We start from the raw sequence: 25,131 nt of genomic DNA on the forward strand, positions 1-25,131 counted from the left end.
AAAAATAGTTACGCAAAACGGAGCGTGCCCGCTCCGACCGGTTTTAAAGGGTTAAGGGAACAGTAGAAGAAGAATCTCTAAAACTAACGTTGCAAACAGCACTTTTCTCCCACAGCACCTAAACGCAGCACCAGCAGCGTTTGGCTACCCGGCTGCAGCCAGGCTGCCAGTCTGCGTCTGCTGCTGCTGCTGCACATCAAAGCCTGATGAGACACCGAGGAGACGCTGTCAGCCTCCTCCAGCCTGCTTCACGTCGAGGCCGCACGGACTGCTCGGATGCTGGGTGCTTCATATCTGTGGACGCTTCAAGAAGAAAAAGGAGAAGGAGCAGGTGCACCGAAGTCCCCGCCGCCGAGGTTTCCTCTCTCTGAGTGATTTTGGGGGAGCTGTTGTTCGTTGTCACTTCCGGGCGAGCAGTCGGTACCACCGGCAGCTCACATCGCCGGCGGAGGAGGAGAAGAAGAGGAAGTTCGGCAGCATCGATGCTTCGCGCGGGGAGGATGGAGGAGTTTGTCACGGAGGAAGAGGAGCCGTGGTACGACCAGCGGGACCTGGAGCAAGGTGAGCCCACTCCTCCCAACCCCACCCCTCCTCCATTGGCAACCGCTGGCCCCCGGGTGTTCATGCATTTAGAGGTGGGTGGAAATCTGGGAGGAGGCTGCACTCCTTAAAGACAACTCATGTACGAGTTGGAGCTGCCTGCCCTTCATCTCATCAATTACTCCGATCCTGTCAGCGGTGGTTCGGACAGCAGTCCTCCTGTCAGACTGAGTGAATGTCTCCTCTCCTCTCCTCTCCCTCTGTATTTCTCTCTCATATCCATCAGCCCACTTGCTGTGGAGCTGCATGACGTTATTTTGGGTGTGTGTTCCTAACAAAAAGGTCAGCACAGTGTGAGGAGCAGTGCAGAAAATCCCCAGAACTTTGTAGATTTTTGAATAAAATGAAAGAAATAAAGAGCAGCAAGAACCGCAGCTCAGACTGTTTATTGTTGCTCCTCCTCGCTGCTGTGTGACCAGCCCTGCCAGTAAATGGCTTTAAAAGGCTGCAGTTTCACTGAGAGTGTGTCTGAGGAGAGCTAAGTGCTCTGGAGAGCCTGCGTCCTCCTGCAGCAGCATCAGCCCATCTCCTGATTACCTGCTGACCCAGAGAGCTAAAGCAGCTTTGTAGTGTCATCGTGCAGCATGCATGGAGAGGCAGGTGGATTTGACTCCCTGTGTGCGTGTGTGTGTGTGTGTGTGTCCATCATCAGAATTTCATCTCAGCATTATTCAGCATCCAGACTAAAGTCATTAGCCCCCCCAACCCCACTCTATCCCCATCCCGCAGGCTGATCTGATTAGGGAGCCCCAGACGAGGCCTCCTTAGTGGGGATCAGAGATTTGAGGCTTTTCAGGGTCAGACTGGAAGCGTAATTACCGTCGAGCTCTCACTGTGCCACACAAATACACTGCATGCACTTTAGAGCCTGGCATCATTTTGCCCCAGAAATGATGCTGCGTTATGCAACTTTTCTGCTGCCGGACCTGCTATTTGGTGACACCACCCCCCCCTCTCCCACCCACCCCCTACCTCTGTGTGGTTATTAGAATCAGGCAAACATGGAAAATGAGTCCTGGCAGATGGTGTGGTTAGTCCTGCAGCTTCATCTGACCTGTGAGGGGGGGTCTGTCGCATGAGGAGTTAGAGTTCGGTCCCTGTGATGAGGATGACTTTCTCAGCACGGCCTCCTGCACAGAACCCAGAAGTTATATAACAGAAGACTCTCGGCACGTGCCTGCCACAGGGACAGAAGCGGCGCCGTGACTGTGAGGTGCCGTGCGAACTCTCCTCCAACGCCTCTTCCTCAGCTCATTAGCGCTCTCCGGTTCAGGCTGAGTTTTGCTGTCTCTTCTGTCTTGTTGAAGCAGGAAATTACAGCATGTCCTTGCCTCCCCTCGCTGCGTTTGAGGCGACAGAGAGGATGCACAACGCGCACAAATGGAGCTTGTTAAATGTATTAGATAAGGCAGAGGTGATACATGCAAATGAGCCCAGTCGCATCTAATCTTTTGGGTTTTACACCTGCAGTACTGCATGCATGCAGGCTTGTGTTTTTATCCTCTGCGTTGGGTTGATAAAACGCTCCATTCACTGCTCAGTAATGGATGTCAGTGCCTCTCTGTCTCCTCCTGTCCCTCCACTCCCCCATGTTTGTTATGGGCTCCAAGTATGCAGAGCCAGCAGGATTCCCCTCCTCCTCCTCCTCTTCAGTCCAGCTTGTTTTTATCCACCAGAGGAGGATGAATAATGGATGCTTCACACTGTGTCAGAAAATATCAGCAACTGTTAAGGTGTTGTCAGAGCTCGGGCTCCTGCTGTGCGCACGACTGCAGGCTTTTATCAGCATGATGTGAGGAGAAACCAATCTGCAAGAGAACTGTTGTAAATAAATGCACGGTAATATTTGGTGCCTGTTCTCTTTATCTTGGTTTTCATTAAGTCATCCAAAAACAAGCCTGAACAACTGGTTTTAACCATAAAGCCCTGAGAGTGAACTCTGCTGTCTGTCCTTCTCTGTCATCTCTCATCAGACCTGCATTTGGCAGCGGAGCTCGGCAAGACCCTCCTGGAACGCAACAAAGAGCTGGAGGACTCCCTGCAGCAGATGTACATCAACAACGAGGAGCAAGTGCAAGAGATCGAGGTGTGCTACTCCCGGGCTGCTGCCTGTCTGTGTTCATTTCCTACTCAGTTATGGTGTAAAGTGAAGGGAAGAAATGGCAGAAAACAGCACGAGTGTGCGAGAAGAGAAAAACACGTGCAGAATGCGTCAGCCTCTTCACAGCTCAAAATCTGCACGTGTTCTTAGCGACGAGGCTCGCTGAGGGTAAAGTAAACACCTGATGAGAGCCTCTGAAAATTTATTCTCAGTCTTAGAGATAGACGCACAAAGATTTACACAAAGTCAACGTATCGAATTTTGGCAAAGCCTGTATATAAACTTGTTGGCCACTATATTAGGAACACCTTACCAGTACTGAGTTGGACAACATTTTCCTTCAGAGCTGTCCTACTTTTTTGTGGTACAAATTTCAAGTCAAGTCAAGTCAAGTGGCTCTATTGTCATTCCAACCATGTGCAGTGATACAGTACACAGTGCTACATATGACATATAACAGACCACCTACACAGCACTACATAAAGTGCAATGTGCAAAAATTGCAAAAAAACAAAACAAAGACAGTGCAACACCAGACAGAACAGAACGAAACAGACACAAGACGGTGCATGCACAACAGTGCAATAGAAATGTGCAAAAGACTGAGCATTGTGCAAAAAGTCACTTGGTATATGAAGGTGTGTGTGTGTGTTAGTCCAGTCACTGAGTGTTCGGGAGTCTGACAGCTCGGGGGAAGAAACTGTTTCGCAGTCTAGCAGTGAGGGCCTGAACGCTCCGGTACCTCTTGCCAGAAGGCAGCAGGGTGAAGAGTGCGTGTGTGAGGGGTGTGTGGGGTCCTCCACCCAAGCTGGTGGCTTTGCAGATGTACCAAAGTGAGGTGACTGTGGAGGCCATTTAAGTACAGTAAACTCAGTGTCATGTTCAAGAAACCAGTTTGAAATTATTAGTTTTGTGACATGGTGTGTTGTCCTGCAGAAGGCGGGTACACTGTGATCATAAAGGGATAGACATGGTCAGCAACAATACTGAGGTAGACTGTGGTGTTTAAATTACACTCAGTGGGAACTTATTGGTGCAAAGTGTGCAATTTTGTGACCTTGTGTAATTTGTAGCCTCAATTTCTTGTTCTTAGTTGGCAGGAGTGACAGCTGGTGTGGTCTTCTGCTGCTGCAGTGTTCAGAGATGCTCTTCTGCATACCTTGGTTGTAATAAGTTGAAGTGGCCTTTCTATTAGTTTGAAGCTCTCTAGCCATTCTCCTATGACCTCGGACATCAACAAGGCATTTTCTCCCAGAGAACTGCCGCTCTTTGTTCAGACCATTCTGTGTAAACCTTTAAATTATTAGATGTAGATTTTCCAGTGTTCTAGCTTAGATGTCTCTAACCTTATACTGCAGAATTATTTCTCACAGTTTTGACTGACATTAATCATGAGATGAACTTTTAACCCATATGAACCTGTGTGAACTGTAATTGTATAAACGTGTGTATTTTTACGACACATTTGTAATTTGGTTTAGTTTGCATTCTTTAAAGTACTTCTACCCTGTGCTCCCAGGACCAGTCTGTTCTCCAGATGTAAACCATTAACAGCTAATCCTCTCATTTTAATAGCAAGCATGCGTCTCTTGCAGTACCTGTCCAAGCAGCTGGAAATGTTGCGGGAGATGAACGAGCAGCACGCAAAGGTGTACGAACAGCTGGATGTGACGGCCAGAGAGCTGGAAATCACCAATGAGAAGCTGGTGCTGGAGAGCAAGGCGTCGCAGCAGAAAATAGACAGGTGACCCACAGCTGCTTTGAGCCCACACTTTCACTATACAAGGTTGGCCTCTGTGGGAAAAGCAGTGAGCCTGATGTAACAGTCACTTCGTAATCAGCTGAAGAATGTGAGCTTTGCTGCGCTGACAGACCACTCCCTCCACCTGAGCAGCTGATTTTAAAATAATCGGATGTGAATAATCAGGGATTAAATTATGTTATGTTCCAGGGCTAAAGGTTAAAAATACTTCTCAGTGCTTCTTTCTAAATATTCATTTTCTTTGGTTTGTAATGCTGAGTCATTCCAGCTTTAAGATAAAAGTATGACGTAATCAAAATGGAAAAAATTAGTGATCTGTGTGTGTGTGCATGCCTGCAGGTTAACCAGCACCATGGAGACCCTACAGAGCCAGGTGGACAGTCTCACAGCTCGGGTTGAGGAGCTGCGAACTTTGGAGGAGCTGAGAGTCCGCAGGGAGAAGAAGGAGCGTCGTAAGACCATCCACTCTTTCCCCTGCCTCAAAGAGCTCTGCACCGCTCCAAGGTCACTGAGTGTCAGGAAATTAATGCTGTAATTGTATGCTGGAGCTAACAGTAACTGTAACATGTCCTGTGTATGTAAAAAAGTATTGGATTTCTTAGTTTTTTGCGTATTTGTTGCACTTTTTTCCAGATCATCAAACAAATACTAGACAAAGATAACCTGAGTAAATACAAAACATAGTGTTTAAATCAGGATTGGCCTGATTTAAACACACATGGCCCTGTGTGAAAAAGTAATTGTCCCCTAAAGCAAATAACTGCAATCAATTATTGTCAATGAGTCTTTCACATCTTTGTGAAGGAATTTGGATCCACTTTTCTTTTTTTTAATTCAGCTACATTAGAGGTGTTTTAGCATGAGCGGCTTGTTTAAGCATATAAATCTGATTGAAGTCAGCTTGGACCCTCCAAAACCTTCACTTCTTGTTTCTTAGCCATTCAGAAGTGGACTTGTTGGTGTGCTTCAGGTCATCGTCCTGCTAGATAACCAACCCAGTGAGGCCTTGGTGTGGCGAGTGAAACCCAACTTCTTTTCTTTCTAAAAAATGTTGTTAATCACAGTTAATTCCTGACTTAACAAGAGAGGCGGTTTCTTTTTCACACAGTGCCAGATAGGTTTCAGTAGCTGTTTCCTTATAAATGATGAAGTCATCATCTAGAAACTGAATTCTGTATTTGTTTGGGTTATCTTGGTCTAATATTAAAATTAGTTTGATGTAAAACAAAAAAAACAGAAGGACTTGAGTGCTTTATCACTGGACTGTATTTATAGTGTGACTGTGCAGTGTTTGTACATGAAATTTGAATGAGATTGGCCACAAACGCAGCTCATTGAGTGTTTTTTCCTGTAAGGTATGAGGATGGTTTCCTGCTGGCCAATCCAGGTAGCGTGGACCTGGCCGAGCGACAGCCGCTGGATGAGGAGAACGACCGCCTGAGAGACATCGTCTCGTCGCTGCACTCGGCCATGGCTGCAGAGCGGTCCAAGCGGGAGGGTGCAGAGAGGGAGTGTGCTGCTGTGCTGCAGGAGTTTGAGCGCCTGGAGCAGCGTCTCCTAGGAGCAGAAGGATGCCAGCTGCGGGTTCAGGAGTTGGAAGCTGAGCTCCAGGAGATGCAGCAGCTCAGGAAGTCCAGGGTGTGTCTGATTGGTGACATGGAAGACGGCCTAGAGAATCTGCTCAATAACGGCCCTGAGACTGACACTCCAGAGGAGAGCCCGGGGCAGGAGGACGGAGGCGAGGGAGGTGCTGGAGAGGCTGGGGGAGTGGGGCAGCAAGGAGGACCGGTGAGAAAAAGCTGCAGCGACACAGCCCTGAACGCCATCTCAGCTCGTGACGCAACCGGTAGACGGCAGGGGAGCTACGCCTTCCACGCCAACGGCGTGCGCAAACGGGGCATGTCCATCCTGCGGGAGGTGGACGAGCAGTACCACGCGCTGCTGGAGAAGTACGAGGAGCTGCTGGGGAAGTGCAGGCGTCACGAGGAGAGCCTGTGCCACGCAGGGGTGCAGACCTCGCGCCCTGTTTCCAGGGATCCCTCCATGAAGGAGTACAACATGGCCACCGCGGGGCCTTCCACCTCCGGAGATGTCGTCGTCGCCGCCGCCCCTCCTACACCCCCTCAGACTCCCTCCACCCCTGAAGCCCTGGAGGGGATCAGCAGGCAGGTGGAGCAGGTGGACAAACGGCTGAGCCAGAACACGCCAGAGTACAAGGCGCTGTTCAAGGAGATCTTCTCCCGACTGCAGAAGACAAAGAGCGACATGAACACGAGGAAGAGCAGAAAGACTAACAAGTGAGGCACAGATGAGATATTACAAACATCTCAGTTTACCTCACTGTTTAAAGGCTTCTCATTTAACCGTCTGGCCACCCTTCACTGCTGTATCCTGTTTCACATGAAACTGCCAAAGGGATGAAATGCTTCTCTTGACTGTAACTGACAAACTATCTGAATGGAGGGTTTTGTCGTGACGTCGTTTGTAACTGATGCAGAAGTGACTCCGTTTATTTTGCATTTATGATAAACACTGAAGCCAAATAACAGGCCAACTTTCAGAGGCTTTAAAACTTGCAGCATTTACAGCATGCATCTGGCTGATAACACACAAAAAAGCTAAATCTCTCTTTCAAGAAAAAGAGGAATCGCAAGCTTTTGAATGGCTCAATGAGCTTAAAGAAGCTTTTTGAACTCACCGGATGGCACAAAATCGGTGTACCTCCTGAACAGGCGGCGATGCTTCTGCATCTTTTTCAGGGATTTATTTCATCATTTCCACACTGTGCTGCCACATAATCCAACTTGTTCCTGTAATAGGCCGTTTTAATGTTTCCTGTTGATTAAAATAACTACTGCATCAACCATGTTCTCCTTTTTTTTGGTTTAAACCTCTGCCAAGGTGGTTATGTTTTTGTTAGTGCTTGCATGTATGCGCGCCATTCTGTCTGTAAATGCAACAGCTCGGAAAGTTTTGAATGAATTCTGAGAAAACAGATCCACTGAGGTCAACTTTATGATTTATTAAAAATCCACAAAAAGCCTTGTAACGTAGAAACTACGATTCTTAAATGTGTGTATTGACAACATGTAGAAAGTAGCCTGTAAAGATTTCAAACGTGTCACATTTGACCTCTGACCTCTTCTTCAAGGGCAGTAGATTGATCGGAAAGTCAAAGTGATAATAATACTATAAGCTGATTTTTTTCTTACTGCCATTATTCGCATTGACAACATATCCCCAATGATATATGGGGATTTTAAATATCATGGTACTTTGGACCTCTGACCTCTTCTTCGAGGTCAAATAAGGTCAGACTTTAAAAAATAAGACATGTTAAGAAATTCTGCTGCCTTTGTTTGTACTGCTAACATTTAGGAATGATACTGGTAAACGGGGAGTCTAAATAACACAATTTGTATACAAATATGTCGCATTTGACCTCTGACCTCACTTTGGCATTTTACATCTGCCTCTCTTTCAGCTTAAGCCCAAAATCTGTTAGATTTTTAAAGAAAGAACTGTCAAGAGAAATAATGAATCCACATAAACACGAAGCAATTATACTCAGGATGATGTCAGTAATTACAAAAGCCTGCCCTAGGCACTTGTTTTTACTGCACTACAAACCTCTTAAAGTACATTTAAAAAGAACAAAGAAAACAAAGTGGATATATACAAAATGCAGCACTATTACCTTTAAAGTAAATACTGCCCAGAGAGTGAAGTTTCTTGGCAGAGGTTTGAGCTCTGAGTGCTTCTTTGTTTTGCTAATAGCTGCAAAAGTGCTCATGAAGAAAGTTTGTTTGGTAATAACCCCAAATAAAACACGACACACACACCCAGTCTGAACACTTTAATGTGAACACAGATCAGTAAACTGTAGGTAATACAAATAGCACACATCGAGTCTCACTCAACCCACAGAGCAAAAACATCAGTCCACGGCACGAGAGCTGAACGAAGCTTGACGGGCTTCACTCGGATACTTATGGAGTGTATTTTTTAAAAAAAACAAAAAGGAAAAACACTTTCATATGGCAGGATGTGTTAACCATCAGTGTCTGGTTAAAGGACTCGCGTCTCTATTCTGGTTCACAAGTCAATTATAGACGATACCGAGCTCTGCCGAGTCAGCAGAGGCGGCGCGTGGCCTGTGGGGAGAGTCTGGAGGCACAGTCAGCAGTGGAAATCTTTAACTTGAGCAATACGAGGTGAGCGGCTTAACAGTTTTCTGCGGTGTTCGGTTCAATAGGGAACTGAGGTAACGCGCTAGAATTGATGTCCTCTGGAACATAAGAGGAGACTGGGTGATATAAAGCCATTAGTACAACCCGGACTCTTAGATTTAGAGTTCATTTATTAGATTTGAAGAAACCTACAAAGTACTGAAATGAAGGTGTTGGTGAATAAAGCTGATATGATTGACACCCTGAAACAAAGAGATTAGCAAGTCCTCAGTCCTGATTCCCTGTCAATGTAATACAAGATCTGTTAAAACAGGCTCACATGATGGTCTGGCAAATATAATATTTAATAGTAAGAAGGCAACTGGCTCAACTAGGCTGTCTATTTTTTATTTACTTGTTAAGGCCACACGGCTGCTAAAAAACAAAACAAAAAAAACCTGCCAAAATACCCTGATCAGGAAAAAAAAGGAAAAAACAGCCACAGCTAAAGCGAGGGAATGCAAGGGGGTTAGAGGTAACTGCTTTCCCTCTTCTCTCAGCAGAATTTGCTGGCTGTTCGACTATTTGGAAAAAAGAAGTGGCCTGAATTCCAAATAATTTAACAAGACCCAAGTACAAATAATCTGCTCAAAGGCTTTAGGCGGGCTATGTCCAAGATTTGTGTCCAGCAATTACTGCTCAGTGACCGTACAGCGACCGTGTGCACGCAGCACTTTAGCTTCCTGTACAATTCTTTCCAAGGCAGATCGTGGTAATTGTACAAAACAATGTGAAAAAGAGAGAAAAGAAAGAGGAAGGAAAAAGTGAGAGAGAAATTTGCTTGTTAACAGATAATGCTTTTTTTTTTTTTTCCTTTTTTATAAACAAACTGTAACCAAAACATATCTGGATAGTGAACATCATTTGCTTTCTCCATTTTTTTTTTTTAAGATGTCATTCTTATAATAAAGGCTGGTGCAAACAAAAATCAATCAGCGTTGCTATGGGAGGAATGATGAAGTGATTGGAATTTAGAAGAAAAAAAATAGATGACACTGCAGGAGAGGAGTGAGCAAGCTGATGGACGGAGAGAGCAAAAGACTGAAACAATCCAATATCCAGGGGGAGGTGGGAATGATGGCAAGAAAAAAAGAAAAGCGGAAACAAAGCAGAGGAAGACGTTGGTGGACCAGCGAGCGAGTGTGGGAGGGAAAAAAAAAAAAAAAATCAGTCCTTCCAATCCTTCTTGATAGCGAGGCTCCATTCCCAAGACAGGTGGTCGTTTTTGTCATCGTCGGTGAACTTGGACTTGATATGGTAGGTGCCGCGGGCCAGCATCCCTTTTGGAGCTTCCTCCATTGTGGTGAGGAACTCGTACTCCTCGCTTGGTCTGGGGCCGTAGCTGCCCACCATGTAATCAGACTTGTCAACTGTGCATCAGAGAGGGAAAGAAAAAGGAGAACTTTAGGATCAAGAGGCAGACTCATTCTAGTTTTTTATTTGCTAATTAGTTTTTATTTTGTTTTTAAGTCAGTTTAGTTCCAGAGTGGATTTTTATCATATGAAAATGTTTATAGTTTTAGTTTCATTGTTTTGTTTTTTTTTAACAATTACTGTATGGCGACCATGTATGAGAGGCAAGGTTTAGGAAAATCAGTACAGAGATATATATATATATATATATATATATATATATATATATATATATATATATATATATAAAAAAAAAAAACCAGCACAGTGAGATGATTTGAGCAGCCTCACCTTTAACTCCTTTCCTGAAAGTTTGCTGCATGTACTTCAGGCCTGACACGATCTCTTTGTTGACCTGCAGAAGGCAACAAGAGTTAAATTCTTCTGAAGAGCCTCTGACGATAATGATAGTGCTCTGCAGACTGCAGTTACATCTCCAGCAGTGATGTAACAACAACACTGTGACGTAAACAGAGCGCAGTGGCGAGTGTGACAAACACCAGACTCTCACCTTGAAGCAGATCTTTATTCTGTACTCAACTCCCTCCTTCAACGGAAACGGGTTCTTCCTGAAGGTATCCAGGTCCCCTGGCAGACAAAAGCAACACAGCAGGGACAGAAGAGTCAGATCAAGTGTCAGTTTGGACCAATGACTTTGTTCCACTTTGACAAAAAAAAAATAAAAAAATAAAAAAATTACACAGCAGGCTCATAAACAAACAGTTCCTGTGGATTTTGGGCTTCAACACCCTGTAGTAAGAATGATGACCACCAGGGGGAACAATGTCACAAGTGAGCCTCTGCTCTGCTGGAGGGGGCTAAAGTGTCAGGAAATGGCTCATTAACCCAAGTACATAGGAATCAAGTCGACACTGATTGGTGAACTAATGACCCAGCAGGCCTATGCCCCCCCCCCCACCCAACAATGAGACATGTATGCCAGCCTCACTTCTTCTCACTTATTTTAGATTTCTAGTTTCTAAACTAAAATCGGCACGGACACATCTGCTCTACTTACCAGTCAGATCGAGGACCAGATTGTTTGGAGCCGTGTCGCACACCAGAACCATCTTGGTCACCTGGACGTTGGGGACCGTGGGATCTAACACAGGAGGAACAAGTCACGGCATTAAAAACATCGTCACAGTGTAGCAGGAGAGAGAAAATCTCATCAGTTTGAATAAAACAACACAAAAAGCTCAGGGGAGGCGTTACGTAAAGATGATAAAGAGCCAGATTTTTCCCCTCCCATGGATGTTTGTGTGTATAACTACTTACTCTACGATGCATTTAATTTCAGTGAAAGTTGTCTAAAAAAAAAAAATTAAACGCTCGTATCTGGCTAAATATAAAAATAATGTGTCATTATACTGTGTGAATTAGAAACGCCATAACAATCTCTGCTTTTCAAGCTCTTGAACCAAAACTGTAATCCGGAAAAGATTTGCTTTACTTTGCACACATGAAGTTGCTCTACTTTCATTAATACTGCGCTAAAATTAGTCATTTAAAGCTTCTGAACTAACAAAGATTTCAGATCATCAGTACCAACATGCTGTATGACAGTAAATCTGTATATTTTTTAAACAGATTTCTTTGCTAAGAATATAACTCAATGACAAAAACACAGGAAAGAGTCTGTCTGAGCCATTAATGACTAGTTTCTGACTCATCAGCCCAGTTTTAAATATTCTAACTGTTTCCACAACAAATTCCTGGCTGTGATACCCCGTGCTATTGGTAGGACAAACAGGTTGAGCAACAACTTTGGCAGGTTTATTAAAGAATGACTTTAACATACTTTTGTCATATCATCACTACACAGGTTTTAATCATGAATTAAAAAAGGCACAAGCTAAATCCACAAGAAAAATCACTGTAACTCTTCTTGAAACCAACACGTATTTAAGCTTATTGACGTATGTTAATTAACATCAACACACCATCGACTACAGCTGCCGCGTTTCCCAGCAGCGCCTCCTTGTACTTGCGCAGGCTCTCGTCATCTTGGTCCAGCTCCTGGATCTCCTTCAAGCTCTTCTGGGCGGGAGGTCTGTAGTTAACAGAAGAGTCGCTCTCATCATTGGCTGCTGCGATCGCTGCCAGCTCCTCTGGTGTGGGCTCGTGCTCTGCCATGGTGTGCTAATCGCAGCAGGAAACATTGACAAAAGTGAGAGGCAGGGTTAGATGACAGGAAAGTAGAGTAATACACTCTGACCGACAAAGGTTCGCACCACGGACCGCTTCTCCTTTTCACTCTTGCTATGAAACGAAGCAGCGACGGGCTGTTTAAGACTTCCAGCTGCTGGGATTCATTATCCTGAGGGATAACAAACTTTGACCTGGGTGCAGCACTCTAAAGCTGCAGGTCATGCAGGAAGAAACAGCCTGTTCTACTGCTTTAATAGTTCACACGCTGAAAGACAAAGTAATCGCATCTGCTCTGCAAAAACTTTCACTTCAGAGCAACTTCTCTGTTCAAACAGAGTGACAAGAGGAACAATCCACAGAGCTCGTGTGCACTTTTTTCTTCATTAACAGGCAGCTGGCAACAGATCAGCTATATTGAAATAAACCAAAGATGAGTCAAGTTTTGTGCCTTGTGGGCAACTTCACGTTATTTTGACAAGAGCCGAGCCACTTCCAAAGCCCCTTTGTTTATTCAACACCTCAACACAGACTTGCACATATGCACACACCCTGGCAGACACGAGCCAAGACACGTGACACTCTAACCCTCGCAGTCTACTTGGCGGACCAGCCAGTTTCCCCGATGCCGCAGCGATGACATACAGCAGAGGTTGGTGGTCTAAGAAGCTGATAGTTATCTGAGCTCCATGATTTTCTAGTCTCTCCGGCTCAACAGCAAGTGAAAAACAGCAGTGCTCGCGTGGCCGTTTACACCCAGCTGTGCTCTCACAACCACTGTTACTGCTAATTGACAGTGATTCTGAGCAGGCAACAGCACAGTAACACAATGAGACCTTGGACAACAAACCTGCTCTAGTTATGCAATTTATAACATCTGGTGCACAAATGCTGGACAAAGCCTACACAGTGCTGTTCAACACATGCAGCTGGGTAACACTTGCGTGAGGTCTGTTCTGCAAGCAGAACAAGATGAGAACAGAACCTGCAGTCCTCAACAAACTGATAGCACTTTTCTAGTCTTATCGACCACTGAAACCTCACATACAGTGCAAACCACAGTCACACAGTGCTTTATCGACTTTAAGCAGTTGATTTATCACACATAGAAAACAAGAGGGCAGAGACCTGCAACGGAAACACAAAGACCAGCTTTCATGCACTTTGCCCTTTGAGGCGAATCTCAAAGCAACTCTAAACTTCTAACGAAATTAGAAGAAGTGACACTACTTACTGTCAAATAATGAGGCAACACAGCAGAAAGCTCTTTCTGCTCAGCGACAATTATTTATTAATGTGGAGGTGTTGCCCTTTCTTGCCACGAACAGAACATTCCTCCTAGCTAGCGAGCAGCTACACCCTCAAATGTCTCATCCTGCGTGTTTGCATGTTGAAAGAACTTCCTGTACTGCGCTGAATTTAACCATGCATCAACACGGGCCACACGTATCACTGTGAGGAAGCAAGCGACATATTTATTTTTTTATTTTTTTTTTATTGTGCAAATATGTGCAGTATTGCATTAAAGTGAAAGAGGAAGATTAGAGCACCAACTTCTTCTCTGTTAAACTCTAAATTACACATGCTACAAAGATGCAGGCAGTGACTAACTCAGCTTCTTTTTCTTTTTTTTACTGTTGCAAATCAGGTTAACCTGGGAGGTAATGACACAACGAACGGGCACAGGCGAGCTAACAAATGCGGATAAAGCAAACGCACAAGAACCCACCAGACAAACAACCCTTAAGTGGCGACAGCTTACAAGGCCAGTTTCACCTGCTCAGTACAGGTTGTTACCCTCAGCAACAGACTACAGCTGACACAACCTCACCCATCGCAGCAAATCACGCTCAGCAAACGGACAGTGTTGAAAAAACAAAACTGGTTTGTTGATCCGCCTAACCCTCTGCTCTGCTCTATTTTGCCTCCATATACAGTTGGGCATTAGCCAAGCAGGAACTGAGAATGCAGCACAGTTTGTTTTTTTTGTTTTCCCCAAATTGGGCCTCTATGCTCCCATAAAAGCACAAATTCCTCTTATCCCAATAGCTTGCTGGTTTGGCCTATCAGCTATGTGAGTGTTTCCTGGTCAAAAAGACAGAAAGAGAGAGACAGAAGAAAATCGCACCAGATATCACAGTGATGTGTCATATCATTCTTCAAGGCACAGGTTGTTTTTCTCGCTTCCTCTTCTCGACTTTCAATGCACTCCTTGTGACGGCTGTGCAGCGAGCAGCATTGTGACTGCAGCATACCAAACCGTCACACAGCAGGAAGTGCTCAGTCACAGAGAACTGGCATGTTTCTCTACTGGAAACTATTCTGAAAATCTCAAGTCAAAACTTCTCTGTCCTAAATCTCAGCTGTTAGTGCTTAAAAATGTAATTTTTTGACTGGATCAGTACTTCACCTCCAAGATGAAATTATGGCTGAATCTAATAACTATATACTATTCAGTTAGCGATGCTAACCTACTAGTTAAGTCACAAAGCAAACCTTGAACTGAGCTTCTACACCGTTGGCATTTTGAAACCGCAAATTTTTACATCACAAGGGAGACGCGCCAAGCTTTACTCTCCTTTTTTGACTCCAATGGGGGCCATAATACAAAACATTAGACTCATATTCTATTCAACCAGAGCTCAAACTAGACTGAGATCATAAAATCATCAAGACAGGTCATAAAATCAGAACATGGTTTAATTGCTTTAATTGTTGTACAGCGCTTTGTGACTCAGTGAAACTCTATATAAATAAACTTTACTAAGATCACATGAAAAGCAGGTTTGCATTATGGCATTGCTGGCCACAAGAAAGCATCCAGGGTTAAGACACTTCCTGCTGGCTTCTGTTTTCATGCTTGGAAAAGGGAAGCCAGTGTGTCCATCTTTTGTATACTGTGTACGATTGGATAACATTTTCCCAGAAAAACATGATTATGGTGCACAAAGAAATAGTTTCCAAATTTGTCTCTAATGATACTAAGCCTGGTAATGACTAGACCGACATGAAATACAACCACCATAATAAATGCAGGCAGCCATTTCTGAACTGCAAAACTGCAGGGCATCTGATCAAGTTATTCCAGTGCAGCAAGCCACATTTACCAACATAAGCACTAAGAAATTATAGATACGGCTGTTCTAAGTGTGGCAGACAGCCACATCACTTCGAGCTACCATCTTAATCAAGTGTGAAATTGTTGATTCAGCATATTTAAATTTAAAAAAAAAAAAAAAAAAAAAAAGGGGGGCATAAAATAGATTAGTTTGAACAATACTGACATCACCACCCTCATAATGATACCCTTTTTTTCCCTCGCTGCATCCATGTGGCTTGTGGCTAAGCAGCTACATACTGAGCTGACAGGAAAAGGCCCCGTCATTGTTCTGCCTGCTGGGAATCAACACAGAGGTCATGAGATCGTGTAAACCCGTGGTGGAATCTGCTGCTGGACTTCTCCTTTTCAGTGTCCTAACCTTCACCTGCGCTACTTTCTCCTTACAGGTGGATAATCTCGCCGCTTGGCTGGACTAAGCAGCACAAATTTACAAACATACCAGGCTTGGCAGGAGTTGAGGCTTGAGATTAGTCTTGCTCCCTAGCAACACTGCTGAGCAATAAGAAAAGGTGGGATTATGGATCACAAGGCATCCGGGGCCAGGAGAGGAAAGTGTTTCTGTGGAAGTGTCGCTGGTGACGCAACAGGAAGCTCTCCCGTTGAAACATTAGTGACTGTGGCAAGTTATTGAGGTTAAGGAGGCACCAGGGAATCCCTGTGGGATGACACAAGATCTACAGGTGTCATTAATATATGTGTGTGGTGAGTGTGTGTGTGTGTATGTGCTCATAGGGGTGAGCCAAAGGTCTATAATGAACTAGATATTATATCACTGAAACAATTATACAATGAAAGCAAACTTGTGGTTTTTGTGTTTGTCCTCATCTTTCAGGTTGCATATTGTCGTTGTTGAATATCTACTATTAATTATTAATGACTTGTGAATAACATTTTTATTTTAATCAAAGTTAAAGTCAACTCTTTATTCTCTACTAAAATACTGCACATTATTTCGATAGTAAATAGAGATTAGAAGTTATGCACTCGGTATTTTCTGGTTTACTTTCATTAAGCACCATGAATGGCACTATTTAAAAATTAAAAATTATGTCACATTTATTATATATTTATGTAATATCTATTATATAAAAAATAATAAAACATTAAAAATAATTAGTAGTTACTAGTAAAAATAGTTATGGAGTTTAATCTACTAAAATTACTTAGATTTAACCTGGGTTTTTAATCATGGAAAGTCAGGGTTCACAAAGCATTTTCTTTAGTTGTTGTTGGCGTTTGTGTTAATTTCCTGTTTGCTCAAGTGGTGTTTGAGCATACTGGCATAATGTAGTTGGTGCTGGCATCACCTAACCAATCATAAATATTGGATTAGAGCCACAGACTTCTAACAACAAACCGTAATGCTGAGAAAATATGAGGAAGTAAAAAGAACAAACAAAAACCCCCCAAATTAATCCCAGCAACTGCAACAACAAAGTCTCAATAGATGTGACTCTAAACACAATCACGTATTCTATTCAATTTAAAGGCTGTGTAGGTGTATCATTGTGATGTCCAAGACAGTTTTAGCCTTATTTAGTCTCAGGAGTGAGCAGTTCAAAGGTGTGCCTACTTTTAATACATATAAAAATGTCAACAAGTAGGCTGCAAGCCTTTGGAGCGTCTGTTTAAAGGACTGTGACTACACAAAGCATATAGAGCAATAAAATTGCTTAGAAATCATTTGCAGAGAGCAGGAACAAAAAAAGAAAAAAGAGGACATAATAGTTTCCTCTGTTGAGAATCAAACATTTACTGATGCTGTTCAATGGAAGCCAAACGGCTTACACACACATTTTAGGGTCCATCTCACTGTCTGCACTCAAAGGTTGATCACTCATTATGATTTATCGCCTCATTTATTATCTGCTTTAAGGTGTCTGAAGATCCAGCATAAACTATCACGACAACAACAGGTTAATGTAGAGGTTTACCCCTGAGGCTACCTGGATAAGCCAGTTACCATGCTTTACAGTCCAGCCCTCTGGCCGTGGAAGATTTGATGTAATCTTATGAGCTCCGTTTAGAGCCACTGGTAATGCAATAGATGCTGCTGTTCAGGTTCTTCACTGCAGGCAAAGGGCAATGGAGCGCAGGTGGGGGACAACAAACAGCACATCACAGGCTGGAGTAAAGGCAAAACAGAGCTGCAAACTGGAAAACCCTGAATGCACCCAAATTCAGCAACAACTCATATTTGTTAGGAATACTTATTATTAGCCAGGTTTTCCAGTGATTAGGCACATACAGCAGCCAGGTGCAGGACAAAGTAAACCAATATGTGAAGCCTGCTTTACTGATTAATCAAGAAGTGGAAGTATTATCGCTGATAACTTACAGCCTGAATTGGTTTCATTGGAATAAAGCACACGTTTAGCTCAGAGACAAGAACAGGACATAAATGGCGCTTTACTAGACCTTTGTGAAGTGACATTTAGCTCCTGGCCTTAACTCTACTCTAGAAAGCGATGCTTTGATCCTCTCAGCTCTCTGTGTTCTCGCTCTTTCATGCAGCTCTCAGTGCGCATAAGACCTTTGCAGTCGTTCCATTTTACCTGTACATGATCTCTCTACAGTTGCACTTTGCTTCAGCGACGACTTCTCTGGTTCGGGTGCACCACAAAAATCCTAATCATCAAATCAGCAGATTGTGATTTGTTTCGAAATTAACTACCCTGCAATGACTGTAATGGAAAGGGGTGCTGCTGTAAGACCACATCCTGTATCCAGTGTCTGTGTAGTTGAACATTTATTTTTTTTCATGCATACAGATCGAGAATATTTCACATGTATCAGATAATGTAAATATTATATCATTCCACTGTTATCTTGCTGTCATTTTAAGCTTTTTTTTTTTTATCTCAGTAGAAAATTGTGCACTTAGCACACTGACTGCAAAGAGCAGCGCTATGGTGGCATGAATTAAGACCTGCAACCACACACCACATGAAAATACCTTTCTGCTGTGCATCTGAGTAATGCAGAGCCCCCATGTTTGATGAAACTGATTAAGGCCGCAGCACATGCTTTTGTCTTCAAATAAGGAAGCCTTGCACGTCAGGCTGCGACTGAACCATTTTGTCTGTCAAGAAACTACTGCAAGCTTCCTTTTTCAGGCGGGCTTGATGATTCATATCCTTTAACGCGCTAACCACAGCACTGCACAACTCATCTTCTTAAAGCTAACCTGGGGGCCTAACTTAATCCAAGCTAAGCATTTTTTTAAATGATAGAAATGCTAAAAGGCCTGCTTCTGAAGCCTCTAAAAAAAAGAAAGAAAAAAAACATGCTAGGTTCAATCAAGTTTTAGGGGCAGTGCTAACATGCCAAATCTTTGAGGAAGTGTTGCAGAGCTGATGCAACGCAGAGGAACCCAACCCTAACAAATATAGACAAGTGGGTAGGATAAAAACAGAAATGCAATGAGATAAGGAGTGGAGGAGTATGCAGGGACACTGGTTAATAGGTTTAACATCTACTAATGAACAAAAGGCTCTAAAATGTCACAGAAATGGTTTAAATCCATGGTCAATAAGCAGCAGAAAGAACAGGAGTGGCTGTGAGAGAACAGAAAAGCAAAACATGCCTGCATCCCCAAGAAGGCCCAGAATAAATAGGAAGCTTTAAAAATAGCCGGTGAGAAATCCCTTCGTACAGCAGCAGGAAACTAAGCGTGAATGGGAGAGACAAGGTGCCAGCCACTCTGAAAGGTCAGGGCCTTACGCTGCTGCTCCACGGGCGTTTTCAGCAATGTGCCCCAGCCTGGATGGGCAACAGGGCGCGGACTACCCGATAAAGTATTGCAACTCTGAAATGATTTCTTTGAGGAGGACAGCCATGACATGATATATATGGTGGATGGTATGAGCGTACTCCCAAAGGTGCTCCCCTGAAGATTTGAATTTAAAGTTGTGGATGCAAAGAAAGGCCTAGTCTCTTGCTCTCACACTCTGTGAAAGGAAAAGGCTAATACAAACTCACTGCATCAATTCCTGTGAGACCGAGCTAAAATAGGAGAGGCCATTGACACGATTCGTCATGACTGGCTTAGAAAGTCCACTAGAAAAGTGTGGCGCATGGAGAAAAACAGTGATTCAGTTAAAATCTCTTTTGTTATGTGTACTGAGAAGGGCAAATGCATCATCAACTTTACTTTATCAGTTCATAGAAATATGCTCCAGCCATTTTTGCAGTTCAGGCCTGTGGTTTTGACCCTTGCACTCTTCACTGAGTTGCTGGAACATGTTTGAAGATTATAGCAGTGACAGGAAAGCACACCAAAAATGTTAAGTACCGACCCTAAATGGGTCTCTCTCTTTTCTTTTCTTTTTTTATAACCTATGCAGGCCTCTCGCCTCACATCAGAGGAAATAAACTGCTGCAAGACACATCCGCCCGCCACTGGAAGCTCGCAACATTTCAAATATGGGGTGAAGCAAGTGAACAATTCAAGGCAGAAGTTGATTAAACAGAAAGTTCTCGACCTTCCATAAGAAAAGAAGGGGCCAAAAAATCCTCTATTTATCATACATACACACATACAGGAAGGAAAGGGAGGCTTCACGGTTTGTGTGATCACTCTGAGAAATCACTTGCCAGCCATTCAGCCAAAAGCACACAGCTTAAGTATCACACCCAAAGTGCTCAAGAGGTGATAATCACTCGATTTTGGCAGATTTGATCGACGTGCTCTGATTGATTGTTTGCAAGTAAAAAACAAAAAACGAAAAAAAAAAAGCCAAAATGGTGGCTGCTTCAAGTGTAAGCTAATTCAAATTAAAAGACAGATGAGTTCCAGGAAGTGGCTGAAAAATGTTCCTCATATAAAGCACATGATCATGGAGAATGTGTTAAAGCAGACTAAACGACTAATTTGAACAAATCCCCTACTTTACTGGTCAGTGCAACCACTTTTTGTGTGTGCTTTTAACAGCAACGGGTGACATTTCGTTACTTAATAGCCCCAACCCTGGCAGCTCAGATCGGGTTCAACACCCGGAAATTCACAACTAACCGACGGCTTCGGACAACTTTACAATGACTTCGCTGTAATTTTAACAAAACGATATTAGTGCAACTACGGGAGTATATCATGCTATTAAAAAAAGTAGTTCCTTAACAGTAAGCGATTATTTGGTAAACAAATTTTCCTAGAATTCAGGTTCAAGCGGTAAGTTAGCCGTTTTTTTTCCTCCTTTTTCTTAGCAAGTAATCGATTGAAATTTGCCGGAGCAGCTTAAGGAGGCATAGTAATGCATATTTAACAGAATAAAATAAATTATAAGAAGACTTAAGTGGGTGTTTTATCTACTCTTACCGTTACACTTGTGGTTGGCTGGAACAGTCTCCTGTGAATGGGAGTGCAGTGAAGCGGCAGAGGAAACTCTGAGCCCGGTGCCGCTGACGGGCACAATGTCCGGTCTGCCACTTTCAAAATAAAGGGCGACAAAAGACCCACATTTTTAAAAACGTACCTACCTACACGCTGTATAGATTCAATAAATTTTAAGAATCAAAAATATCCCCAACAAATTATTTTTAAAAGCTCGACTATGAATTTTCTTTGTATGTGCTTCAAATAACTTAATGTTAAGTACAGTTTAGAATCGTATTTTTATTGAGTGGGGAGTTCTTTTTTAGTGTCTTTATACTGGGGTGACAGTGCATTTTAATTAATCGTGTATGAATTGCTATTGTTCAACAACTGCTATTGTTTATTTTTATATGAGTTCGAATAAACTGCAAAACTACATTTCAGTCCATTAGTAACTCATAAACTATATATGTAACACTCTTATTTGTATTATGGGTAGATTATTTTTGTTTTCTGAATGCATAACCTAATGAAGTGTGAAGCTAGCATCAAATTGTCACTTTTACCTATAAATCGTACGACGCTGCTATATAAGAATATTGATAACAGAACAGGACAAAAATTTTATATAGAAGTCGCGCAGATAAGATCAGATGATTTCCACGTATTACCTTGAAAGCCAACCGGAAACTGTACTTGTGAACGTTTCGCACTTTTTGCCCCGCTACGCTTCCGGGAAATATGCGCTTCGACACGCGTGGGCATGCAGAGGTACCTTTTGTGGCTGACTTTACACTACGTTCACTTCACGCCCTCTTTGGTTTTTAGACACTTGATCACGTCTGTAGCACAGCACATAAGCCTCGCAAGTTTATCTTTACCTACTTGAGATTTAATGCATGCCCGTGTGCTTGCAAAAGGCGTGGTGAGCACATACTGAAAAGTAAAAAAACAAAACAAAAACTGTTACATGCTTTATAGTAGAGCAGGGTGCCATCTAGTGGCTGTACTTCAGTATCATTTCCTGCAGCAAATACAGCACGTCGGGCCAGGCCCACACCTAATGCGTGCATTTTGATACTACAATTAATCCAAAAGCTCCATCTGCTAGTTAGCAAAGGTTTTTGAAACCCAAGTTCTAGGTCACTCGTTTTATTTTTCCCTTTAAATGGCAAATCTGTGTTTTACAGTTGTTGCAAGTTGCCAAAACAATGCAAGTGTTTATTCCAAAATACAGACATGTCAGCAAATACAGGTCTTTAATCCTGATACACTACAGGTGAAATCATACATTTTATAGTGAACTTGTACACAAGTAGACATATGACCAGAAAACAAAAACTGGGACATTTAATGTGGTTAATATGCACTGCAGGTTTTTATTACAAGTGTTTAACTACAGGGTAGAAGAACAAACTGGGGAAACCCAGATCCATAACCTACAGTCGAAACCATTTTTTCCATCAGAAAAGAAAACAAACAAACAAACAAAAAAAAAAAAAAAAAAAAAAAAAAAAAAAATTATCACAAACAAAACTGGTAAAAAACACTTTGGAGCATTTAAAACAAGAGGTGGGGCAATATTTTCAATCACATTAGAAGACAACCAAGTGTAAAATATTCTGCACATTTGTAACAGCCACCCTTCTGTGCAGACAGGAAGGGACGACGACCCTCAGGAGCTCGTTTTTACGTTCTTAGCTGGTGTCCATCTGAGAAAACAAACCAAGAGTCAATTAGACATCTGAGAAAATGGACAATCTGTTACTCAGAAGAAATCATATTTACAAGTTTCAGGTAAACATACCCTGGCATTGTAGGCATCTAACTGGGCATCGAGCTCCTCTGCTGACAGCTGCTGCTTGCTACTACTACCACCACCACGGCCGCCTCGTCCACGTCCTCTAGGGCCACCTGCACCACGCCCTCCACGGCCTCTCTGCATGCCTCCAAAGCCGCCACCACCACGACTTCTGTTCATCATGCCTCCTCCGCCGCCGCCTCTGTTCAGACTGAAGATAAAGGAGCCTTTATACATCGAGTCATCAATACATTTGCTGCCCCCCCCCCAAACAAAAAAGAAATATCAACCTACCCCTGCATTGGCCGTCTCTGTGTGTCGATCTGTGATGTGACGAGCTGAATGTTCATAGGGCGCCCTAAAAACACAAACACCATGAACCTCAAAATCTTTACAGAAGCAGCAAACTTTAAGAAACTGTTTACACTGGCAGGTCAAAGAACGTAAGACTTACCATCCAGTGGGATGCCATTGTATTGCTTCATGGCCTTGAGCGCATCTGCCCTCCTTTCAAAGTGGACATCTGCAGTTCCCAAGCTTCTTCCTGATCGGTCGTAATGAACTGCAGCCTTTTTCAGAGTTCCAAACTCAGCAAAAAGTTCCTAAAAACACACGTCCAAAACAATTGGTCCTCTTGATCCACAATGTTAAACACACCAACCCAGGCCAAGAATCACAAACAACTTTAAATACCTGAATATCTGCATCTGAGACCCCAAAGTCGAGATTGGACACGAGGAGCTTCCCTCCAGTTTCCACGCCAGCTCCTCCTCCACCTCCAGCAGCACCATTGAAGCCGCTGAAGCCGTTGTCGAACATGTCGTGCTGCCACTTATCTGGAAGCTGTTTAGGCTGCAACAGACGAAAGAGAACGCACCTGCTGACTTCAGGATCCCCTTGCCCTCTGTCATTCACAGAGTCCACACGGCTGGGTGTTGGGGCAAGCAGGGGCTCCACTTCCAACATGGCCAGGGTGCTCAGGTCCCCCAAGAGGATCCCCACTATTCCCTGCCCACCCCATCACTACAAGCAAGTGAATCACTTCGGACAGATAAGGACATACACAAGACAACTTAATATATATATAAAAAAAATTAAAAGGCAAGGGGATGTCTTGTATACAACCTGTACATGCATACATTTTGGATACATTTTTTTTTAAAAGTACATGTCTTTTCAATGACCAAGTTCAAATAGAGCCAACTGATTTTATTATATCCCACTCCCACCCATAACCTCTACATTAAAACCCAAACAACCTCCCATGCTAGCTACAAAAATTGCCCACTGTTTTCTTGCCAGCTGCACCTCCACCAGAGGCCCTCCAGATATGATCCTCAGGGACACAGGGGGTCGCCATCTGAAGCAGCGTTGCCTCCAGCGTTGCACCATGTTTTCCAGGCCCGCCCAAGAGTTCTTTACCAAGCCACGAAAAGGGCTTTCATGAAGGGGGAAATGTCCATAAGACGAGAGTGGGGAGGGGGATGTAAACAAACCGAAAGGGGGCCCAGCTATCCCCCCATCAATGAGCGTGGATTATCTGAGCGTCCATTTTGAGACACGCCATTTTGACTGGGGCTTTGTTTAGATATTCATTCACACTTAAGGAGTGATGATTTGCCTTAACATGAAAATTATCAGAGAGGAGGTTTAAAGTCCACTGATCCATCCAAAAAGCAACAGCCACACCGGTTGAATAGCCACCAAAATGGGCCTTGCTGAGAAGAGCGTCAGCCACTCCCGAACAAAAGGCCGTCTGGTCGCTGCGCTGGGACTTGACCAAAAAAAAAAAAAAAAGAAGAAGAATTTTGCTCCCACGATAGTAGCGTGCGGGTAGAATTTCTCGTTGATCCGATTTCCTTTCACCATCAATTTCACTCAAGAGGTGGAAAAGCACCGATATGGACCTTGGACGACTAGCTCTAAATTAAGGTGCTTGATTCAAAATGGCGCCGCTTCGGCCTTTACGATCCAACTTTAGCTAGTTAGCCAACACGGCTAACACAACTGCTCTCTCCAAAAAGGGCTCCTCTTGAAAAAGGATGCAACACATATGGATTGTGGGAGAAGGGACACAATATGCATACAACTTCCATTAATGCATAGCCGCCAATTATAGAGCTCTCCTCCGAAGGGAAAACTCGGCGGTTAGCAATCATTTTATTCGCTTGACTAGCAAGCTGGCTAGGGGATTAGCTACAGAACGACGTTAACCAGGCATTTTCAGCTTTGTCGAAGGCTTTTCCTTTAACTTTCTCATACCCTGCTGTAAGGCGTTGGTCTGCCTCTAGCGCGTTTCGGGATCTGTCGGTTCCTCATCGGGCCGGATCCGCCGCCTCGGCCTCCAAATCCTCCACCGCTGACTCCGAGACGCCCGGGGCCTCCTCCTCCACGGCCGCCGCCGCCTGCGCCTCCGCGGCCTCGACCTCTGCCGCCCCGGCCTCCACCTCTCTGCTGCCTGTTCTGCTTGATAATGTCGTCTAGAGACATATCCATTTTATCGGTCATTATGCTGCCCCAATAATGCTAAACTGTTAATGAAATAGTTAAAAAAAAAAGTACAGCCCTAGACTTCAATGGTCCCGCTCCCTGCCCTTTCCTCTCTCCCCGACGACAAAACACAATGAGCAGACGGTTGCTGA

The 25,131-nt window shown here is 43.6% G+C and overlaps 3 protein-coding genes across 4 annotated transcripts; 1 reads left to right on the forward strand and 2 right to left on the reverse strand.

Moving 5' to 3' along the window:
- cdr2l (cerebellar degeneration-related protein 2-like) lies at window positions 1-7,326 on the forward strand. The gene is made up of 5 exons (XM_031732692.2): window positions 1-561; window positions 2,574-2,686; window positions 4,297-4,445; window positions 4,803-4,967; window positions 5,819-7,326. Exons 1-5 carry the CDS (start codon window positions 483-485, stop codon window positions 6,762-6,764), a joined length of 1,452 nt encoding a protein of 483 aa, XP_031588552.1. The 5' UTR covers window positions 1-482; the 3' UTR covers window positions 6,765-7,326.
- A 978-nt stretch (window positions 7,327-8,304) lies between these two features.
- Window positions 8,305-21,468, reverse strand: arhgdia (Rho GDP dissociation inhibitor (GDI) alpha). 2 transcript variants are annotated; one of them, XM_031732607.2, is made up of 7 exons: window positions 21,360-21,468; window positions 20,692-20,801; window positions 12,049-12,247; window positions 11,124-11,207; window positions 10,617-10,693; window positions 10,397-10,460; window positions 8,305-10,062 (listed from the first exon to the last, which is right to left on the reverse strand). In XM_031732607.2, exons 1-7 carry the CDS (start codon window positions 21,451-21,453, stop codon window positions 9,860-9,862), a joined length of 831 nt encoding a protein of 276 aa, XP_031588467.2. In that variant the 5' UTR covers window positions 21,454-21,468; the 3' UTR covers window positions 8,305-9,859. The 2 variants fall into 2 exon arrangements, with proteins under 2 accessions (XP_031588467.2, XP_031588469.1); XM_031732609.2 differs by lacking the exons at window positions 20,692-20,801; window positions 21,360-21,468 and adding an exon at window positions 13,488-13,638.
- Window positions 21,469-21,881: 413 nt separating this feature from the next.
- alyref (Aly/REF export factor) lies at window positions 21,882-25,131 on the reverse strand. The gene is made up of 6 exons (XM_031732606.2): window positions 24,752-25,131; window positions 23,183-23,341; window positions 22,944-23,091; window positions 22,784-22,847; window positions 22,496-22,700; window positions 21,882-22,400 (listed from the first exon to the last, which is right to left on the reverse strand). Exons 1-6 carry the CDS (start codon window positions 24,995-24,997, stop codon window positions 22,386-22,388), a joined length of 837 nt encoding a protein of 278 aa, XP_031588466.1. The 5' UTR covers window positions 24,998-25,131; the 3' UTR covers window positions 21,882-22,385.

The sequence above is a fragment of the Oreochromis aureus genome, linkage group 4, assembly GCF_013358895.1.
Source record: "Oreochromis aureus strain Israel breed Guangdong linkage group 4, ZZ_aureus, whole genome shotgun sequence".
Lineage (NCBI taxonomy): Eukaryota > Metazoa > Chordata > Actinopteri > Cichliformes > Cichlidae > Oreochromis > Oreochromis aureus.